General features: G+C 40.1%; 1 protein-coding gene across 3 annotated transcripts in view; it reads left to right on the top strand.

Annotated features, from left to right (window-relative positions):
- The window catches only part of Stk39 (serine/threonine kinase 39), a 273,209-nt gene that overhangs the window by 215,331 nt on the left and 39,743 nt on the right, over positions 1-18,135 (top strand). For all 3 annotated transcript variants that reach the window (XM_037204849.1, XM_028882013.2, XM_037204850.1), the window contains one exon: positions 3,308-3,376. In XM_037204849.1, coding sequence (XP_037060744.1) covers positions 3,308-3,376 — 69 coding nt within the window. The remainder of the gene's footprint in view (positions 1-3,307; positions 3,377-18,135) is intronic.

Raw genomic sequence — 18,135 nt, 5'->3', positions numbered from 1 at the left:
GTAACCCAAGAAAAAAATATGGTTTACATCATTTACTTTATAGCTCAATAGTCTAAGGAAGTAAATAATCAGATGCCAACACATGCTAAGTTTGTAACTATTTTCCATGTCGTGCAGTAGTCTTCTGCATTCTGATTTGTAGTATCCATAAGCTCACAGCTCAGTGTTCGTTCTATGTGTTAGGGTTCTACATAAATTTCAGCTTCATTTGTTAAACTTTGGAAAGCCCAAAGTACAAGGATTCACTGGGCCTGAGAGCTAGTCTGGCAGTCACCTGCCCTGGCCTCCCTATTGTTAGCACCTGTGAGAAGATGCTAGCCTAACTGCCTTGAAGAACCATAGTGAATGACAGGCACTTAAAGACATTGATCTGTCCTGTGGATGGGAAGCTGTTCAAGTACTGCCTTCATGAGAAGTTGCTTAAGTACTGCCAGTCAAACAAATTATGCTCCTAGACCTTAAGTGTTGGTGGGCCGAGATTTCCTCTAGTTCTGATCATGAGTCCTCTGTAAAGGCAAGGATCAGATGACTTCCCGAATATCTGAATCAGATAAAAACATGAAAAACCTTTTACAAAATAAATGCCCATAGGCCCTAATGAGCTTGCTAACTGGGCTTTGTTTTCAAGTGTACCCATCCTTAGCAGTTTCAGATGGGCCTGTGAGATTGTACAACACCAGCCACAGTTATCAAACAGAATATAAAAATACTGACCAGGCAATGTTGTGAATAAGATCTAGTAATTATATAACAGATGTTACAAGTATAAGAAGAGCAGATTCTGATTTTAAGGTTGCCTCTTTTCATCTGGTTGCTTAAGATTGACTACAGCAATGAAAATCAATTTTAATTAAGAACTAACAAAAAAATGAATTTCCAACTTGAGCATTTGTGTGGATAAGGGGGTCCTGTCATCACTAGGCCGTTTGCACCGCCTTTGGTGCCCCATTTGCCAGGGATTTGATGACTAGTCTCTGACTTTCGTGCCCAGGCGGAAACCGTTGCAGTGACTTGGCTGGTAATTGTATCCTCTCTTGGACACCAAGCACAGGCCTGTTAGTACTGGATGCACTGTGTGTGCAACTCTTGGTGCTACCTGTTCATCAGGCAATGTCGGATGTATGTGTGCACCATACACCACAGTGCACTACGTGTGTGCTGTCTACAAACAGGCAGAGTTGTGTATGGCATAAAATGTGGCGTGCACATGGAAATTCTCTGTTGTCTTTTGAGGACTCTCCCTTTTATTTATGATGTAATTGTATATTCTGGAAACTAGATGTTAACGTGATTATTTAGCCTGTTTCAGCATCAGCTTAAAGTAAAAATAAATTTCTAGTAAACTTGAAATAATCACTTCATATTTTTGGTCTAAACTGTTACAGGTATCATGCTTACCTGTATAGAAAAATGACTGCTTTGTGTTATACACAGCGACAGGGGCATTTCCCATCTTGTCCAGGCAGCATTAGCCATTTGCCACTTTGATATGAATCATCTGGTGCCCAAGAGGCCTGAAAATAGGACATGCTATCCAGTTTAATGGCCAGGGAGTGGCTGTCACTCTGGCACTGGTTTAGTGCTAGCCTTTGGTGTGGCTTTGTGCGATGTCTCTCTTTCAGCTGCATTCTGAGTGTGCAGCTGCCTGCAGAAATGTAAGATTCAGATCTTCTTGCTGCTGGCCAGTCACTAGCTATAAATGACCTCCTACTGCAAGCTTGTCACCTACATCTGTTCAGCACCTTCATTAAAAGGGTTTCCTGTCCTAGAGCTGTGGTTGATCTCCAGGAGGATGGGGATTCTGAGTGCCAGCAACTTCAGAAAGAGTCACCCTCAAAACACAGCCATTCACTGAGCTCTCCTCAGTCCCCTAAGGTGGGATCATTCCATCAGGGATCTTTATAAACTTTGTGTTTAATCATTGTGAGAAGGAGAAGGCCCAAGACGAGCTGGCCTTGTGTGGGATCCCATCGTTTAGCAAGCTTTCCATATCATCCCTTGGCATCTGAAATGAGAGAGAAACACAATCTCCGGAAGCATCTAGCGTATACTTTGAGAGTCTTCATCTTTTCTGGAGATGGAGGAAGGGAGAGAAAGAGTGCACAAGAATGTAAGATGAGTTTGGAATGCCCTTTGGCTGTACCACTGCCTTCGCCATCACCATTTATTGTATTCTTGGCATCATACACCAGGTCTAAACACTCTAAATCCCCCAAATTGTGAAAAAGCAGGTCGAATGCATGTATGAATATGCATATGATGCACAAATGCAGTTTATGTGTGCACACAGACCTCCTCTGCAGGCTCATTCACATAGTCCATCATAGCTGGTTTGTCTCTGCAGTTCTGTTTTGCTGTTTGTTTGATGCAGCAGCTGTATATTCAGGTGTTCCCTGACTTTGGAAAATACTCCTGTCAGATCATCCCTAAATTGCCCATGCTGTTTGTAGCCAGTGCTGCTAGGTGTCTGTTACAATATCAGAAGGCTGTGGAGATGAAATCATTTCCTTTATTATAACACAGGGTTCTGTAATGGTTCTTTTGAGCATATCGTAATTTTCAGTTCCTCCTTGAAAAGTCTTTCAATGCAAGTTAGCAGTGTTACCATGCTCATTCATAACCTCTCAATTAAGTAATTTTTAGCTATATTCACTTGCTACAGCCTGTTCAGTCCCATCTTTATGAGATTGCCAACTCCTGTCACTTATCATTGAGAAACTACATTATTTTACACAGCCACATTTTCTAAGAGAATGAATCTGTTGCTATCAAATGATCAATGTTGTGTTAAAGGGGTTTCTTAATAGCATACATTTAAATAGCTCATCTTAATAGTCCAACCAGCCCACGGGCTGTTTGTACAAAGTGTAAGGTTGTATCAGATTCTACCCATTCAACCTTTGCTATAAATTCTTAACTCAGTAGCTACGAATGATTGAAAAGGATTGATGATGGCTAGAATTAACCTTGGCAAGAAAGAAAAGCAATGTCATGGAGAGCACTCAGGTGTTCTAGAGTATACCAGAAGATTAATTCAGTTGGTGGCCAGAGGGGAAGTTTTTTGGTTCACCAAAGTGAAATAAATATTTTTATAGTAAGATCTGTTAAGTAAAAGACAAAATACAAATTGCTTGTGGGAAAATATACTTTATGGTGTTTCTGATTTTTTTTTCTAATAGGATCTGAATTGATGAATTAAAATCATGTGGGTGATTTTAGTAAATGAAAAATATATTTTTATATTGTGCTGGGCTGTTGATTTTTTATGTTATGGTTTCTAATACATATTCATCTCACATTTGGACAGATACAGCAGATGGTGTGTCTCAGGAGCTCTTCTCTGCTGGCTTGGTTGACGGTCATGATGTAGTTATAGGTAAATTGATTTTTAGTATGCAGTATCATTTTGTTGATATATCAAATGGAAATGTGTTCAGAAGCAAAATTTTTCATTAAGGCATAATTTACTCTGAAATTTAAAAGAGAATCTTCATGAATTCCTATGTTTATTGTGAAATTGCATTAAGAATCATATTTAATTTTCTTCAAAGGTATTTCATGTATTTCCCTCCCCTTTATATAAGCATGGTTTACCTATTAAGATATTCGATATCACAAAGAACAAATCATATTGTAGTTCTGGTATTTAGGTTGGAAGGGGGCCTTAAAGGTCATTCAAACCAGTTGTTTTGTTGTCCAGGTGAGGAAAGAGATTCTTAGTAAAGCTCCGAGTTTCCCCAGAGCCACGCAGCAGGGTGTGGTGTCCCTTTACTTTGAAGTCCTGGGTCTTTCTACCATTCATCTTTTTTTCTGAATGAAAAAATACTTATCTACATGGAGCTAGGGAAGCTCACGTGACCCAAGCATGCTGACACAGCGAGCAGCAGGTAGATCTGTCAAGGACTGGGCGGTAAGAAGGCACGTAGGCTCTCAGCATCACTGAGAAAGCCTGGTCTAGCTGCCTCTGTTCATTCAGCCCAGCAGCTCCGTGCTCCCCAGAAATAATGATGAGTCCACAAGGATTTTGTTTTCTGGTCTGTCACTGTGTAGTCTTCATAATGACTCTGAGTGATGAAATTAGTTAATATATGAATTATAAAACATTGTGTTAATTATAATAACTAACATTAATGAGAAGAATTATTAAAGGAAAATATTCTTCAAAAATAATTCTTCAAAATATTCTTCTGAAAAAATTCTTCAAAAAAGAGTAATGTTTGAAATTGTACTTTGTTTTGTTTTGTATCTTATTAGCTTTGAGACAGGGTGTCTGTCTGTGCAGCCCAGGCTGTTCTGGAACTCCCTGTGGAATCCAGGCTGGCCTCAGACTCACAGAGATCCACCTGCCTTTGCCTCCTCAGTGCTGGGATTAAAGGTATTCCCCACCATGTCTCGTTTCATATTCTACTTTTCAAAAAATTCATTTATTCCAAATAAATCCTTGCTCAGTGATGGTGGAATGTGGGGCTGAGGAGATTTGACACAGATTAGCACATGTATTGAAATTGACTCCCAGAAACCTGGTAATATAGAGCATTGTAAGAATAATCTCTATATTTTATTAAATGACAATATACACGGGTTTGTAGTCTAAGTTATAATTCTGGTTAAACACCCAATATCACTGTTTTATATAAACAAATGATGTGACAAATACAAAAGTGGAAAAATAAATTCCTTTGTATAAATTATAGGCAAAGTGTATACAATTAGAGCTCTCATTCCTTTTGCCAAGTAGTGAATACATAAGGCCTGCCATATTCTAAGTGAAATTTACATGTATACATGCATGTATTATGTATACATGTGTGCTTGTATTTCTTCATTCATCTGTATCTTTCAAACTTTCCTTTATGATCCTGTTAGGTCTTTTAGCCAGCTGAGTTCTTTCCTGTTTTCGGATCAAATGTAAAGTGAAGACTCAGGAAAAATGTCAACCCAACTTTAGTGCCTTTTTAAAAGTTCGCATCTGGCTTCTTTCTCTTAACCAGTTCCTTGTTCAGAAAAAAAAAAAATTAAATAAACACGCCCCTTTGTTTCTTAGTTTACTCTGAGAAATAATGAGAATAGTTAATGCTAAAACTAGAATATCCTGAAATACCTATTTTTCTTAAGGGGAGCTGCATTCCGTGGACAAGCAGACAGAATTAAAAATTAATTGGTCAAGTGCAAGTAGTGTTTAAGATTCCTCACCTCCTAATGTCCCCCAGGAGGAAGGAGGAAATTGCTGGGGAGAGGGTTGTGGAAAGTGTATGTCCTTCTGATTAGGTGTCACTCACGCAGCAAGGCACATGCTAGTGCCGGACCTGGAGTGGCTCACCTCAGCCTCTGCCCCTCAAGTCCTGAGATTACAGGTCTGCACTGCCACACCCTGCTCGTAGTTTGAATCAGTTCTGGCAAGAGGGTGGGACTAAGACAAATGGGAGACTCAGGGACAGCCACGGCTCACAGCTGCTCTAGGTGTGACCTCACCACTGACCTACAGTCCAATCTAGTTTGTAGGGTTTTGTCTCTGATTCTCCAATCAATCTCAAGTACAGATTCTTTTTGCTTGGTATTGTTTGCTTGTTTTTGTTTTGTCTGTAGCAGGGTCATAACTAGCCTCTAACTAGCCACATGGCCCTGAGCCTGTCCTGTGCCCTAACTAGCATTTTGTTGTTCAGTTTTTAAAAGAAAGAAAATAAGAAATGAAGACTGCATTCATCTATAACTTATTAAAATGTGTTTTAAGTACAGTGTATAACCAAAAGGCTTATATTTTTCCTATGCCCTAATTACTTATCCTCATAAATTTTATTTTGCTTTGTTTCCCATTATTGGGCCTCGAATATTTCTGTATGAAGGATGTTTGGTAAAAACCAGATATGTTAACTCCTCTTTATAAGGAAAAAGTACAAATGCCTTTGCTGGACATCACATCTGTGGCTTTTCAGATGATTCATGTACTTCTTATCCAATGGTCAGACCAGTTCTGTGAGGTCAAAGGGGGCAGGTTGTTTTGGACACTGTTCTACAGATGAACCTGAGATCAAATGAGGTCTGGAGGATGTAGCCTGCAGTCGAGGCTCCTTGACTCTGAGAGCTTGCCTTTGTCCAGGCGCTGTAGACAGAGTTTGGTCCAATATCTTCAGCCTCAGAAAGTGCTGATTCCTGTGTGTCGCAATAAAACAAAATAGCAAACAAAAAAACCAAAAACAACTTCTTTTTTCCCAAAGCAGCAGATATCACATTTCAGTTGTTATTTAACAGATCAAATATATTTACTCCTGTACCTCACTAACCAGGCTCAGAATTTCTCCACTGTCTCCCTTGTTATCCCTCCCACTGATTGCTACATATGACCCAGGAGCATCTCAGAGCTCTTATTTCTTACATTTTAAACAATTTCTTCTTGACCATACATCTTAATACAGCTATTTCCCCCCAGCATCTTCTAGAAAACTTTGCTGAAAGACCTGTCTCTGCCATCATTTCCTTCCTTACCGTGATCCCCTGAACAAAGTCCAGCCAGACATTGACCTCCTGACTCCACTCAAACTCTCATTTTCAAAGCCACATCGGGGGAAGGCAGGCCTGACGGTGAGATGGCAGGTGCAGCAGGAGTGGACAGTGTGGTATCACGGGACCTATGACCTGAGAGTGACAGCCCCCTTCCCAAGTTGGAGGTTAATGATCTTAATCAGCCTGTCAGAAGTACTGGGCCTAGAAGGTGGGGCCTTCCTCCACGATCGGCTGTTTATTTGGGTTTTTAGAAACCTACCCTTCTTTGTTCCTCCAACCTGGGGGGGGGGGTGATTTCTTAGCATTTTACTGGTTCCTCTTCATCTCTCTGACCTGCAGGTGCTGATGTATCCCAGGAGTCTAAGAACAGTTTCTTCTGTAATCACGTCCTCTTTTGGCATGGCATTAATCACCTTCTGTTGTTTAACTTTCGGACACAGGTCCTTATTTTGAATTGTAGACTCGACCAGATGTTTGTTTTAAATCATCTTCCCTTTGGAGGGCAGTCAATATCTGAAATTTAATGGTCAGTCTCCAAAACGCAGCCCTTGGTGTTTTCTCCCACCTGCCCTACAGTGGTCTCTCTCTCCCAGGATTACATCACTCTGTTTCTAGGTGCTCAAGCCGACACCTGGGAGTTATCCTTGACTTTTTTTCCCCTCCCTTACCCCCACTTCCAAATTATAATGTGTACAGTATCTAACTGTTGGTGTTCCCCTTGGTTCTCTGTTGTGACAAAATACCTACCATAAACAGATCAATGAAAGGAGGGGTATATTTTGGCTCACAGCTTGAGAGGGTACAATCCATCATGGCGAGGAAGGCGTGACAGGGTACATGGCAGCTGGAGCATGTCTCTGAGTCTCCTCCACTCTTGGCAGACCAGGAAGCAGAGGTCTCAGTGAGCCCTAGGTCAGTAGATATATTTTATCTGTTAAATAATCAACAACTAAAATATAAAATGATATCTACTGCTTTGGGGAAAAAAATAGGCTCCTCTAGCTCCATCCAGTTAGGTCATATATCCAAAAGGCTCCATGACCTGCTCCAACAGCTGCAGGTCAGGTATTCAAATATATGAGCCTGTGGGGAGTGTGAGGGGAGCATTTCACATTTAAACCATAATTTCCTGTTATAAGCCCCTCTCATCCTTTAGCTGGATTTATCACCCCGGGTTTTATTGGTATCCCAGATTCTGCCCCTGCCCCCCTTGTCAGCTAGAGATAGCCAAGTAAGTTAAATCAGACATAAAAGGTCACATGATTCCAGGTATGTGAAATACCCAGCGTAGGCAAATACACAGAGGGAAAGGAAAGTAGTTGAGAGGTAGAGCATTTGAGGGTTTGTTTTGAATGTGATAAGTATTTTGGAATTAAAAGTAACAGTGGGTATGCAGCCTTGAGACTGTACCCATAACCACTGAATTGTGAACTTCAAAAGGAAGGATTTTGTGTGTGATCACGTCCCAATTGAAGAAATTGGCCAGATGACGCTAATGCTTTCATCAAACTCTGTAATGGCTTCCAACCCACATGCCAGTGGCCTGTACCTCTTTGCTGTATGCCTCAATCACTTCTCAGACCAGCTCTCTCCTCTCAGTTCTGCTCCCACCCATCAGCGCACCAGCCTGTAACACCAGCAAGCTGCACTTGCCTCTCTTCCAGAATGCCCCTTCTGAGGGCTCCCATGGGCTCACCCCACATCTCTCGGTGCTTTCCCCCAGTGCCTTCCCTGACACCCCTGCACCTAATGGCACCCCCTCCCCAGCTTTCCACCCTCCTCATCACTTTGTACTTTCTACTTTGACTTTCCTCGTGCCACAGTTTATGTTTTCCACTTATGAAAACTATCTGTAGGATTTCTTCTTGAACATAATAAGAAATCATTAAAATAAACTTTGTGGTAGTGCTAACATCCTGGCTCAAAATGTATCAGAGGAAAATTGTATAAATTAATGCAGAAATACATCTCCCTTTCTAGAGATAGAAATTCTAACATCTGGTTTCAAATTCCACGTAAAGCAAGCAGACATTGTTACAAAGCCCAGGAAGGGTGACAGCAAACCCAAGCAACAACAGTCAGCAGACACTCTGCTCAGAGCCACCCTCCCTCCCTCCTCCCTCCCTCCCTCCCTCCCTCCCTCCCTCCCTCCCTCTCTCCCTCCTTCCCTCCATTTTTCCTTCCTTCTCAAATAGCATCTCACTATGTAGCCAGGCTGGCTCAAGCTTCTGACCCTCGTCCTCAGCTTCCCCAGTACTGACATTACAAATGTGTATAACCACAGCTAAACGTTAGATTCTTAAGGGTGGCTGATTTGCTCTGTGTTCTGTACTGCTCCAGACCCACCCAAATTCTATTCTGTCCAAAATTCTGTTCTGACCTCTCCAGCTATCTCCTAACATTTTTGTTAGAAAAGAATCGTATTGAATATAGGATACTAGTATTTAGAGACTCAGACTTTGGAGATAGCAAAATTTGAGTAGCCTTCACAAAATGAAATAAGCTGGACAAAATGTAGCCTTCTCATGTGTGTTTCTTCAACTTATATAATATAAAATAGCTAACATTTAAATAGATTTAAAAACCTGTTTTTTTTTCCCCCATCAGCGTTTTCTTTTGACTTGGGGAAAATGCTTATGGTAGCATGAAAAGGCTGAAAAAAGCAATAGTATATGTTATAGAGCAGTGGGTGCTGTGGCTTTTACTGTAGTATAGCAAACATAGATTACAAAAGTTGGCATTACCTCACTGCAGGGTAATCTGCCTGGAGTGTGCAAAGCTTTACAAAGCACAGTTTGGATCGAAGGAAGGCTGGTGTATGGTACAGAATGATTACTTTCATGCAGAACAAGGGCAGTCCAAAATTAAATGCACTGTTTGTAGACGGAATCATAAGCCACTTCAGTTATGCTCAAAGCTAGTACTACCTTAGGCAAGAAACAGGAAACACTTTTAGGCCTTTTGTAAATAGACAAGTATAAGATGGCACTGCCTTCTGGGTGGGTGTTGGTTAAAAAAGTAAACTTGTGAGATGAAAAAAATAGATGATATGCATGTATAAATTTGCTTATCTTGGCTGCCTAGGTAGGCTGTAAAATGTAAATAGACAAGAACGGAGAGTCCCTATTCCAGTTATTTCGAAAAGGATTACCAAGGAAAAATCCCCTCTCACCCTTGAGAAAAAATTGCCCATTGGAGAATGAAGGCTATGCAGAACAGCTCGTTTTTTTCTGAATAATAAAATTCGTTCTAAATTTTGCTCTGGACTTGGGCATGGTCTTTGTCATTTCCTTTAATGGGTTTTGGAAGTTCACCAGTAGGAAAAGGAAATAGGGCAGGGGTCATAAGCCAGGTTGTTTGTAAGGCCTCTGGCACAGCTTCTCAAAGCTGCTACCTGCAGCCTGCAAGGCTCAGTGCAGAGGCCAAGGTCCAAAGGCCTGTGTTGGGGAGAGGAGGCTGCTGGACCAGAGAGGGTCTGAGCAGAGCGTCTGCTGACTGTTGTTGCTTGGGTTTGCTGTCACCCTTCCTGGGCTTTGTAACAACAATGTCTGCTTGCTTTACGTAGAATTTGAAACCAGATGTTAGAATTTCTATCTCTAGAAAGGGAGATGTATTTCTGCATTAATTTATACAATTTTCCTCTGATGCATTTTAAGCCAGGTTGTTAGCCCTACAGTAAAGTTTATTTTAATGATTTTTTTATTAAACTCTACTATGTATTACTAATACATAGGTATGGTTTATTTGAAATATATATGTCCTCATAAGTTCTCTCTGGGCTTTCAGACATGTTGTTCATATTTCTGGAATAATCATGCTCCTCATGTGAAATATGCTTGCTTTTTGAGACTCGCCATACTGTCCCCTCCAAGTACCTGCTCCCCTGCTTGCCCCTTCATATTCATAAGCTGGAGGACAGCATATCCTTGTATAGATCCCCTGAGAAGTGACATGTGGCTTTCATCATGCTGTATATCTGGGCTCTTTTCATTTTTTTGGCGAGGCTGGAGGTGCCTTTAATACAAGATCTGTCTTGAGTTATTGGCTCTATTACCCTTAACCCTTACAGGTGCTGACTTAATATGATGGATATTTAAAGTAACATTTAAACCCATTTTGCAAACATAGCACTGGACCAGTATATGAATAGAGAGCTGTGCCTTTAAAATGAAATAATGAATGGCTGCGGTTTCATTTGTGTGTGTTTGTTTGCCATTCTCTCTTCCCCTCTTCCTCATCACATGACTTTTAGGAAGGAAATCAAAGGTCTTAGAGTGTCTCTTTTCCACTAGGATATGCTCAGAATTGGGTACTTCGCAGAGCATAGACAGTGAGATCCCTACATCATGATCTTATCTGGGATACTTCTGTACATTTCTGGATTCCAAACTCAAGTTCTAAGAATCTTGGGCAGAGAGGGTGAGAGTTAGTATTTTTCACAAGCATCCCAAGTGCATCTTATTCCTACTTGAGCTTCTTTATTTTCTATTTGCAGTAGCCTATAGCTGTCATTTTTGCCTCATTCAATCACGGTATCTTCACAATATAATTAATCTCCTTTGTCTTCCTGCTTTGTTTAGTTACCTTATCTCCTTGGAAGTCTGCTTTACAATCATGCCAGTCAACTTTTTAAAATTGTGTGTGTGTGTGTGTGTGTGTGTGTGTGTGAGTGAATGATACTGCATGTGTGAAAGTCTCATTGGTATAATTTTTACTGTAATGAATAGTTACATTTTTAAAAAATTTAAACTAGCATTGTGGAGCTGGAGAGATATCTCAGTAGTTGAGAGCATGTTTTGTTCTTCTAGAGTGTCTGGGTTCAATTCCCAGCATCCACATGGAAGTTCACATCTGTAAGTCCAGTTTGAGGAAATCAACACCCTCTTTTGGCCTCCTTGAATGAAGGTCAAACACTTCTTCTCAGGGTGTAGTAGACCTTGCAGGAGTTTCCTCTTGTTTCTTTTCTTTTCTAGGTAGTAGTAAAGCATTTTAGGCTCCAAAGTATGCAAGTAATGGAACTGTAGATCACTTGGGAACAGGCGGTGAGATGTGCACAGCTATTCTCTATCTTCTTCAGCATTGTTCAAGTCTGTTCTGAGTGACTGGAATTATTGAGCAGCACCGCACTGCACTTCTGTGATAAAGCCTATAGACTGAGCAAAGAAATTTTCTTATATTCAGTTCAGTGGTTATTTCTACTGTGTTTAATGATGTTGAAATTGAATGAAGAAAAGTTTTCCTTAACAAAATAGCCTGTATGGCACAATCATGTTATTTTTTTTTTAATAGTAGTAGATAGCTTCTTGAAAAGAAGACAATTCCTTACATACTCTCTGGCTTTAGGCAGCTTTGGAATTGGTTTGAATAATGTCAATAAATGTAGTTGAATAGTTCTTAATCAAAAGTCATACATTGAAGAAGCTGGAGAGGTGGCTCAGCAGCTAAGAGCCTTCGCTGGTTGTTCTTCCAAAGGACCTGGGGTCCATTCCCAGCACCTACAGGGTGGCTCACAGTCCAGTTCCAGGGAATCTGATGCTTTCTTCTGGGGACTGGTACATAGACATACATATTGGCAAAATACTTATACACATTTTTAAAAGTTAAATTTAAAATCTACAAAAAAAATTGTGTTGAATTTAATATTCCAGCGAATCAGAAACTATCCTTTTTCTTGAGAATGCTATCTTTTTTACTTTCCTTAAGTACTTAAAAAAAAAAAAAACAGTAGTAAACAATGGACAGTTAAATATGGCGGGATTTCTGATTTTACCAAAGTGCTGCTGCCAATTGACTGTAACTGCTCCTGGCTGTCTAAATACCTCCTTTGCTCATTAAATGTAAGTGTCATAGCACAGGCCAGGGTGCTGTGATGTCTGGACATGCACATGCACAGATACATTCACAAAAATTATTTTTTTTCCAAAATGATTGACTCTTGATAAGGGATGGCTGACCTGCCCTCTATAAGGAGTTTCTGATTGATGGTGATCATGTAATTCAACATTACCTTTTAGCATGTGCGTAAGTGCTATTTCTAGGAATTTCTACCATAAAATAAATTCTGTCTTCCTGAAGATGTTCTCTGTCTATATTATATGATTATGAATCAGTACAGCAGTAAACTGCACTGTAAACCTTTTTTTATCAATTAACATTGTCACGTTTTGTTTACTTAGAAGTTGGGTATCCTCTGTAGAAAACCTCAGTAAAGACAGATTCCCCTTAAGATTTGTCATTTCAGTGAAGTGGGAGCTTGCCAGTAGGTTAGCATATGTCCCAAGAGTCCTGATCTTTTTCAGATACCTTAAATTGTTCTATTTTAATCAAAATGTTAATCTACCTTTTAGTTCTAAGATCATATATGTGTAAAGATTATGCTCAGTCCAGCCAAGCTTTCCCTCTGTTGGATAAGTACCAAATTGTCAATCTTTTCTTATGACAAGGACATCTTTCTGATAGACTTAATTAATGTAAGTTTGTTTAGCTAAGGAAATTTAGTTTAGTCTTTGTGGCAGTATGCCTTTTCTAGCACACCATGTATGTCAGGCTTATGAGTCATGTTAATAGTTTACTTTGTAAATTGCATGTGTATGGTGTGTGTGTGTGTGTGTGTGTGTGTGTGTGTGTGTGTGTAGTAGTATGTATCCATTTCACCAATCTCTGGGCTTACATCTAACTATTCCAATAATAGTACAGTATTCTAGATATAAACATAAGACCAGTTGTACTTATTAATAGTCTAACAGGTATCATTCACCACCAAATGAAATTTCACTGCTGTTTTTCTAATTGTATCAATGTATCTTACAGAAATTTCTTATACAACAGGAAATAGAGCCATTGCTTAGCCAATCAAAGGGAATTAAGAGCCAAGAAAGAAAATAAGGTCCACTTTTTTGTCTTAGTATTGGTTAATATCACTGTGTTGGTATCATATCCAATTATATTTAACTTTGATCCTGAATCTTAAATTGATTATCATTTTTTTTTTGACAAAAAAAAACTTCTTGCAAACTCTAAGAAAAGCTCTTAATCTTGTACCACACAAGTTTAGCATCCAAGAAACAACGTGGAAAATGCGTTGCCCAAGAATGCATTTTAAGACAAGGAGAGCCTTTCCTGGTTCCCTTCCGACAAATTAAACATGCCCTTCTCATCAGGCCTGTGTTCTCCCCATTGTGAAAGTCAACATTGGCACACATTGATCAAAAGCAGAAGCTGTTTGCTAACCCGAGACATCCTCTTCACAGTGCAGGTTTCCTTGTAGGATTCTGTGCCTGATTGGGTATAAAACGACGATTCATTGGGAAACCACAACCAGGAAAGCATCCATGGCCGCAAATTCCTGGGCATGACTGTACATCCTTCTGCCCAGAGCTCACTCTGGCAAACAGTGAAGGATCTGTCTGTTCATTTGACTTGAAAAACAATTTTTTTTCCCTACTTAATTTCCTGACAGTAAAAATGCCTTCAACCCTTAGTGAATTTCTCAGTCATGAGCTATACATTACTGGAAATGAGAATATCTTGCACAAAATGTCTTTTCTGTAATAGAACCCTTGAAGTGCTAATTTTATAACCAGCTCTTGAGACTTTTTACCAGATTGTGTTTGTTGGTCAAGGCTCTGGAAAGCAGTATATCCATGACTTATTTCTTACCTGACCTTCCTTTGCTGTGGGTGACTATTGCTTCCTTACACCTCTTTCTCATAGTGTTTTGTTTATTTGGGGGACTTTTTTCTCTTTGTTTCTTTCTAATTCTTTCATTTGAATTCTTCTGTTTGTCAGTTGTACTGAATTATAAGGTAATAGTTACATACAATGATACAATAATTTATGGAAATAAAGAATACAACTTAGAAGACATAATTTAGATGGTATCACTTTTAGGAAGCATAAAAATGTGATAGATTATTCTGGTTAATGGGCTCGGCCATGGGCATAGCAGGTTTGAAAAGAAAAATTAAAGGTTGTGTTTAGTGTTTGAGAAATGTGTGTGTGTGTGTGTGTGTGTGTGTGTGTGTGTGTGTGTGTGTATGTAGATAGGTAGGTAGATAGATTATATATAATGAGTATGATAAATTAGATTTTTTTTCAGAATGTATTTTTATATCAAATATCTCCATTTCATGTAACTCTGAACAGTGGCTTTATGTTGTATTAGCACCGAAAGCTTAGTTTTCTAGACATATTCTGAAATAATCAGTGCAGTTCATATATCTTCAGATCGTGGTTAGCCACACATAAAACCATTGGCTCTTACTGGTCATTCCCAAAGGGGGGTGTCTCCGAGGTTCTTAGATTTCCTTTCCAGTGCTGGTTAGCATGCTCTGGTTTCTTTGGCTCCCATCTCTCTCTCCTCAAAGAGATGGCTCAGCCATGTCACCAGGTAAAGTGTGGACCCCAGTGCCCACAGCAGGTGGTGCTGCCTCCTGAACGCCCCACGGCACTCCTGCTACTGGTTACGTGCCCTGTCATCCAGCCCCTGAGGCTGCTGCAGTGAGCAAAGCTTTTCCCTCACTCCGTGCCGGGTTTACCTGCCACACAAAGCAGCCGCAGTCATTGCCCCCGCGAAGACCCAAGTCTCACATGAGCACAGGCCTTCAGTAAGCCAGTACACGTTAACCTGGGAGGCGGCAGGCCACCTGAGGCACTGTTATGAGGGAACCACAGTGAGTTACAAAGACAGTTATGGACAGGGCTACACTTGGATTTGGGAACAAAGAAGTCCTTCCTGGGAGAGATGAGTGCTTGAGTCTGTATGTTCTGGGCATGTGGGCAGAAAATGGACTCAGGACTCAACAAATGGATCAGAATGGCCAGATTGAGTAAGCAGAGGGGGAAGGGTCCAGATCATGAAGGATCTTACAGATAGCCACCAGCCATAATGACTTGCAACTAAATCCAGTTGCTGGATTTTGAGACCCTCTAAAAAACAGAAACTTTGTGTCTTCCTGTTCTTCTTTTATAAAAGAAGGGGAATAATAGTTTCTTTTTAACTCATGCCATTGTGTAGAACCTCTCAATATACAGTTTAAGCTAGATCCCTTTATTACCTAAATTTGACTTCCCCCTTTTTCTCATTAATTACCATGTTTATTCCATGAAATTTGTTTTTATTGATTAGTGTTTTTACAGTTTGATACATGTGTATAGTGAATTCTATTTACCATCACCCACCCTTTTATCTCACCTTCAGTCCCACAAGTCCATTTCCCATATTCACATCTTTGTTTTGTTGTGACTCACTGATTTTTACTTGAACAGACTGTATGACCTTCGGTTTGGAGCTATCAATTGGAACTCGGTGACTTCGCCACTGATATACCACTAATGACAATGACTGTCTCTCCCAGAATCCATCAGTAGCCAATCGTTCATCATAGAAGGGAGGGTCCATTAACCCCTCCCCAGTGGTGACTGGTTGACAGGGCCCGGTCTTGTCCAGGCCCAGTGCAAGCAATTGCACTTACTGTGAGGTTGTCCTTGCAGTGACTCACTCATGCTCTCATGCAGCCCTTCTTCCCACCTTCCAGTTCCTGCCTGGTCTTTTCTGAGCCTTAGAGGGGTGAAATAGAGATGTCCTGTTCAGGACTAAGCATTCAACCATTACTGTTCTCAGCACCTTGGACAGCCCTGAGTCTCTGCATGGAATCCCTTCCCTGCAGAGAGAAGCTTCTCTGAGTTAAGGATAAAAGTACCATTTGTCTGTGGGTTTAAACATAAATATTTAGAATGCTAGTTAGTACCACATCAGTTTAGCTTAAAAAAAAAAATACCCCTAGGGCTTAAGACCTTTACGGTACCAGGCATGAATTCCATCCTGTGCCACAGGCGTCAAATCCAATTAAGAGAACAGTTTTCTATCCCAAAACATTATTACCTGGAAAGTTGTTATTTTGGTTCTTGGGTTCACAGTAGGTAAGACTGATCACACACACACACACACACACACACACACACACACACACACACACACTGGCAGCATCCTGCATAGTACCTCTAGGCACTATGAAAGCTACTAGCAGAGAGGAAGCTTTCAGCTCAGTTCCAGTTTGATTCTTCTATATCTTGCAACCAAGGTGTGTGGTGCCTTCAACAACAGGGTTTTTTCTTGTAATTCTGATGGACAACCAAGAGGAATGGCAAGGACCTATATTGTTTTGAGGCATTTGGGGGGTCTTTCTTACCAACAGCTCATAAAGAGGTCTCTCAAAGCTGGTATTTTTAGGACCAGACATGTAGCATGTAGAACATCTTTATTCTAAAGTGTTTTTTTTTAACTTATATCTTTAATTAGCTTGCAAAGTAATAGGTTTCCATATGTCCTTTTTCCGTATATCCTTCATTTGGGGTAACACTCCTTTTTTCCCTCATCCTCCACTCTCATCCCTGCTTAAACCTTACTCTCCCTAGTGATCCTTCTCTCTACTTTCATATCACCTTTGTTCTACTAACTTCCATCAGTATGGCACATCCAACCCTCCATGACTAAGGCAAGTCAGAACCACAGGGACAGGCTTACAGTCCTTGAAGACTGGAAAAACAAAAGCTGAAATGATGTTTCAAATTTCTAGATGCATTTGTGTTTGAAGGCTTTGAAAACTCACTGGTAATTTATTGTTTGGGGACCCAGAACAACTTCAATGATACCATTTAGGAATTCTCAATCCAGTTATCCTATCAGAAGAAACTTAGAATTTTGAGAAAAGACAACACACAGGCATTAATTGCAGGCATTGTCTTTATATTAATTAGTGACCAAAGGGCCTTCATGTGTAATCCCAAGGAGAATTAAGTAAATTTTCCATTTCATAATATTGCCTTATTCTCACGTAAATTGTGGTGTGGGTTGAGGTAGCCCCATACATACACTAGAACTATTATGATTATAATAGAGTACAGAAAGCATAAAACATTCATGTTCATTGAGTTAAAGCAAACCTGCCATTTCAAGTCCATTAATTGCAGTAGAACTGAGTGAATATTCTTTCGGGGACTAGCACTATAATTACCTAGATTAAAGTGAGCATTCAAAGGACTGCATGTTCAGAATGCTCACTTTCTTATTGCAGTAAAAATAAGCTCTTGTTTTTCTACCTTTTGTCCAGGCAAACTGGAAGTGGGCCTTGGGCAATGTTTGCTTGTGATTTCTGGATTGTTTATAAGTTGGCAAAGTTGTCTGCTCTCACTCGTCATTCCTTTGTTTCCATCTTCCCTTTAAGCAGCTTTGTTCTCTCCACTGTGCTTTCAAAGGATGGAGCTTTGTAAGCTTGTGAGCTGTAGAGATAAGTAGCACCTTCAGTGGCATAGAGACAGCCATGGGGGCTGTGATCTGCATGCTGATATTGTTAACTAACTTAATCCAGATTGGTTCTGGTGAACTTCATAACCAAATGCTTGGTTATTCATAAAATCAGTTGCTATCAGTGTCTTGAGTGTCTGCCTGGCCTTCCATGTGCTAGGCCTCTTTGAGGCTTCCTTACCCCCAAGTGCTTGGATCTGAGGTATTTCAGATTTGAAAATAGTTTTTCAAACTTTTAAATATTTCCCTGTATATAATGACATATCTTGTAGATGTAACACAAATCCACTCATAAAATTTATTTATGTTTCATAGTCACTTTGTAGAAG

The sequence above is a fragment of the Peromyscus leucopus genome, chromosome 4 (genome assembly GCF_004664715.2).
Source record: "Peromyscus leucopus breed LL Stock chromosome 4, UCI_PerLeu_2.1, whole genome shotgun sequence".
Classification (NCBI taxonomy): Eukaryota; Metazoa; Chordata; class Mammalia; order Rodentia; family Cricetidae; genus Peromyscus; species Peromyscus leucopus.
The sequence above is the reverse complement of the archived record's forward strand: the minus strand, read 5'-3'. Positions and strand labels throughout refer to the sequence as shown.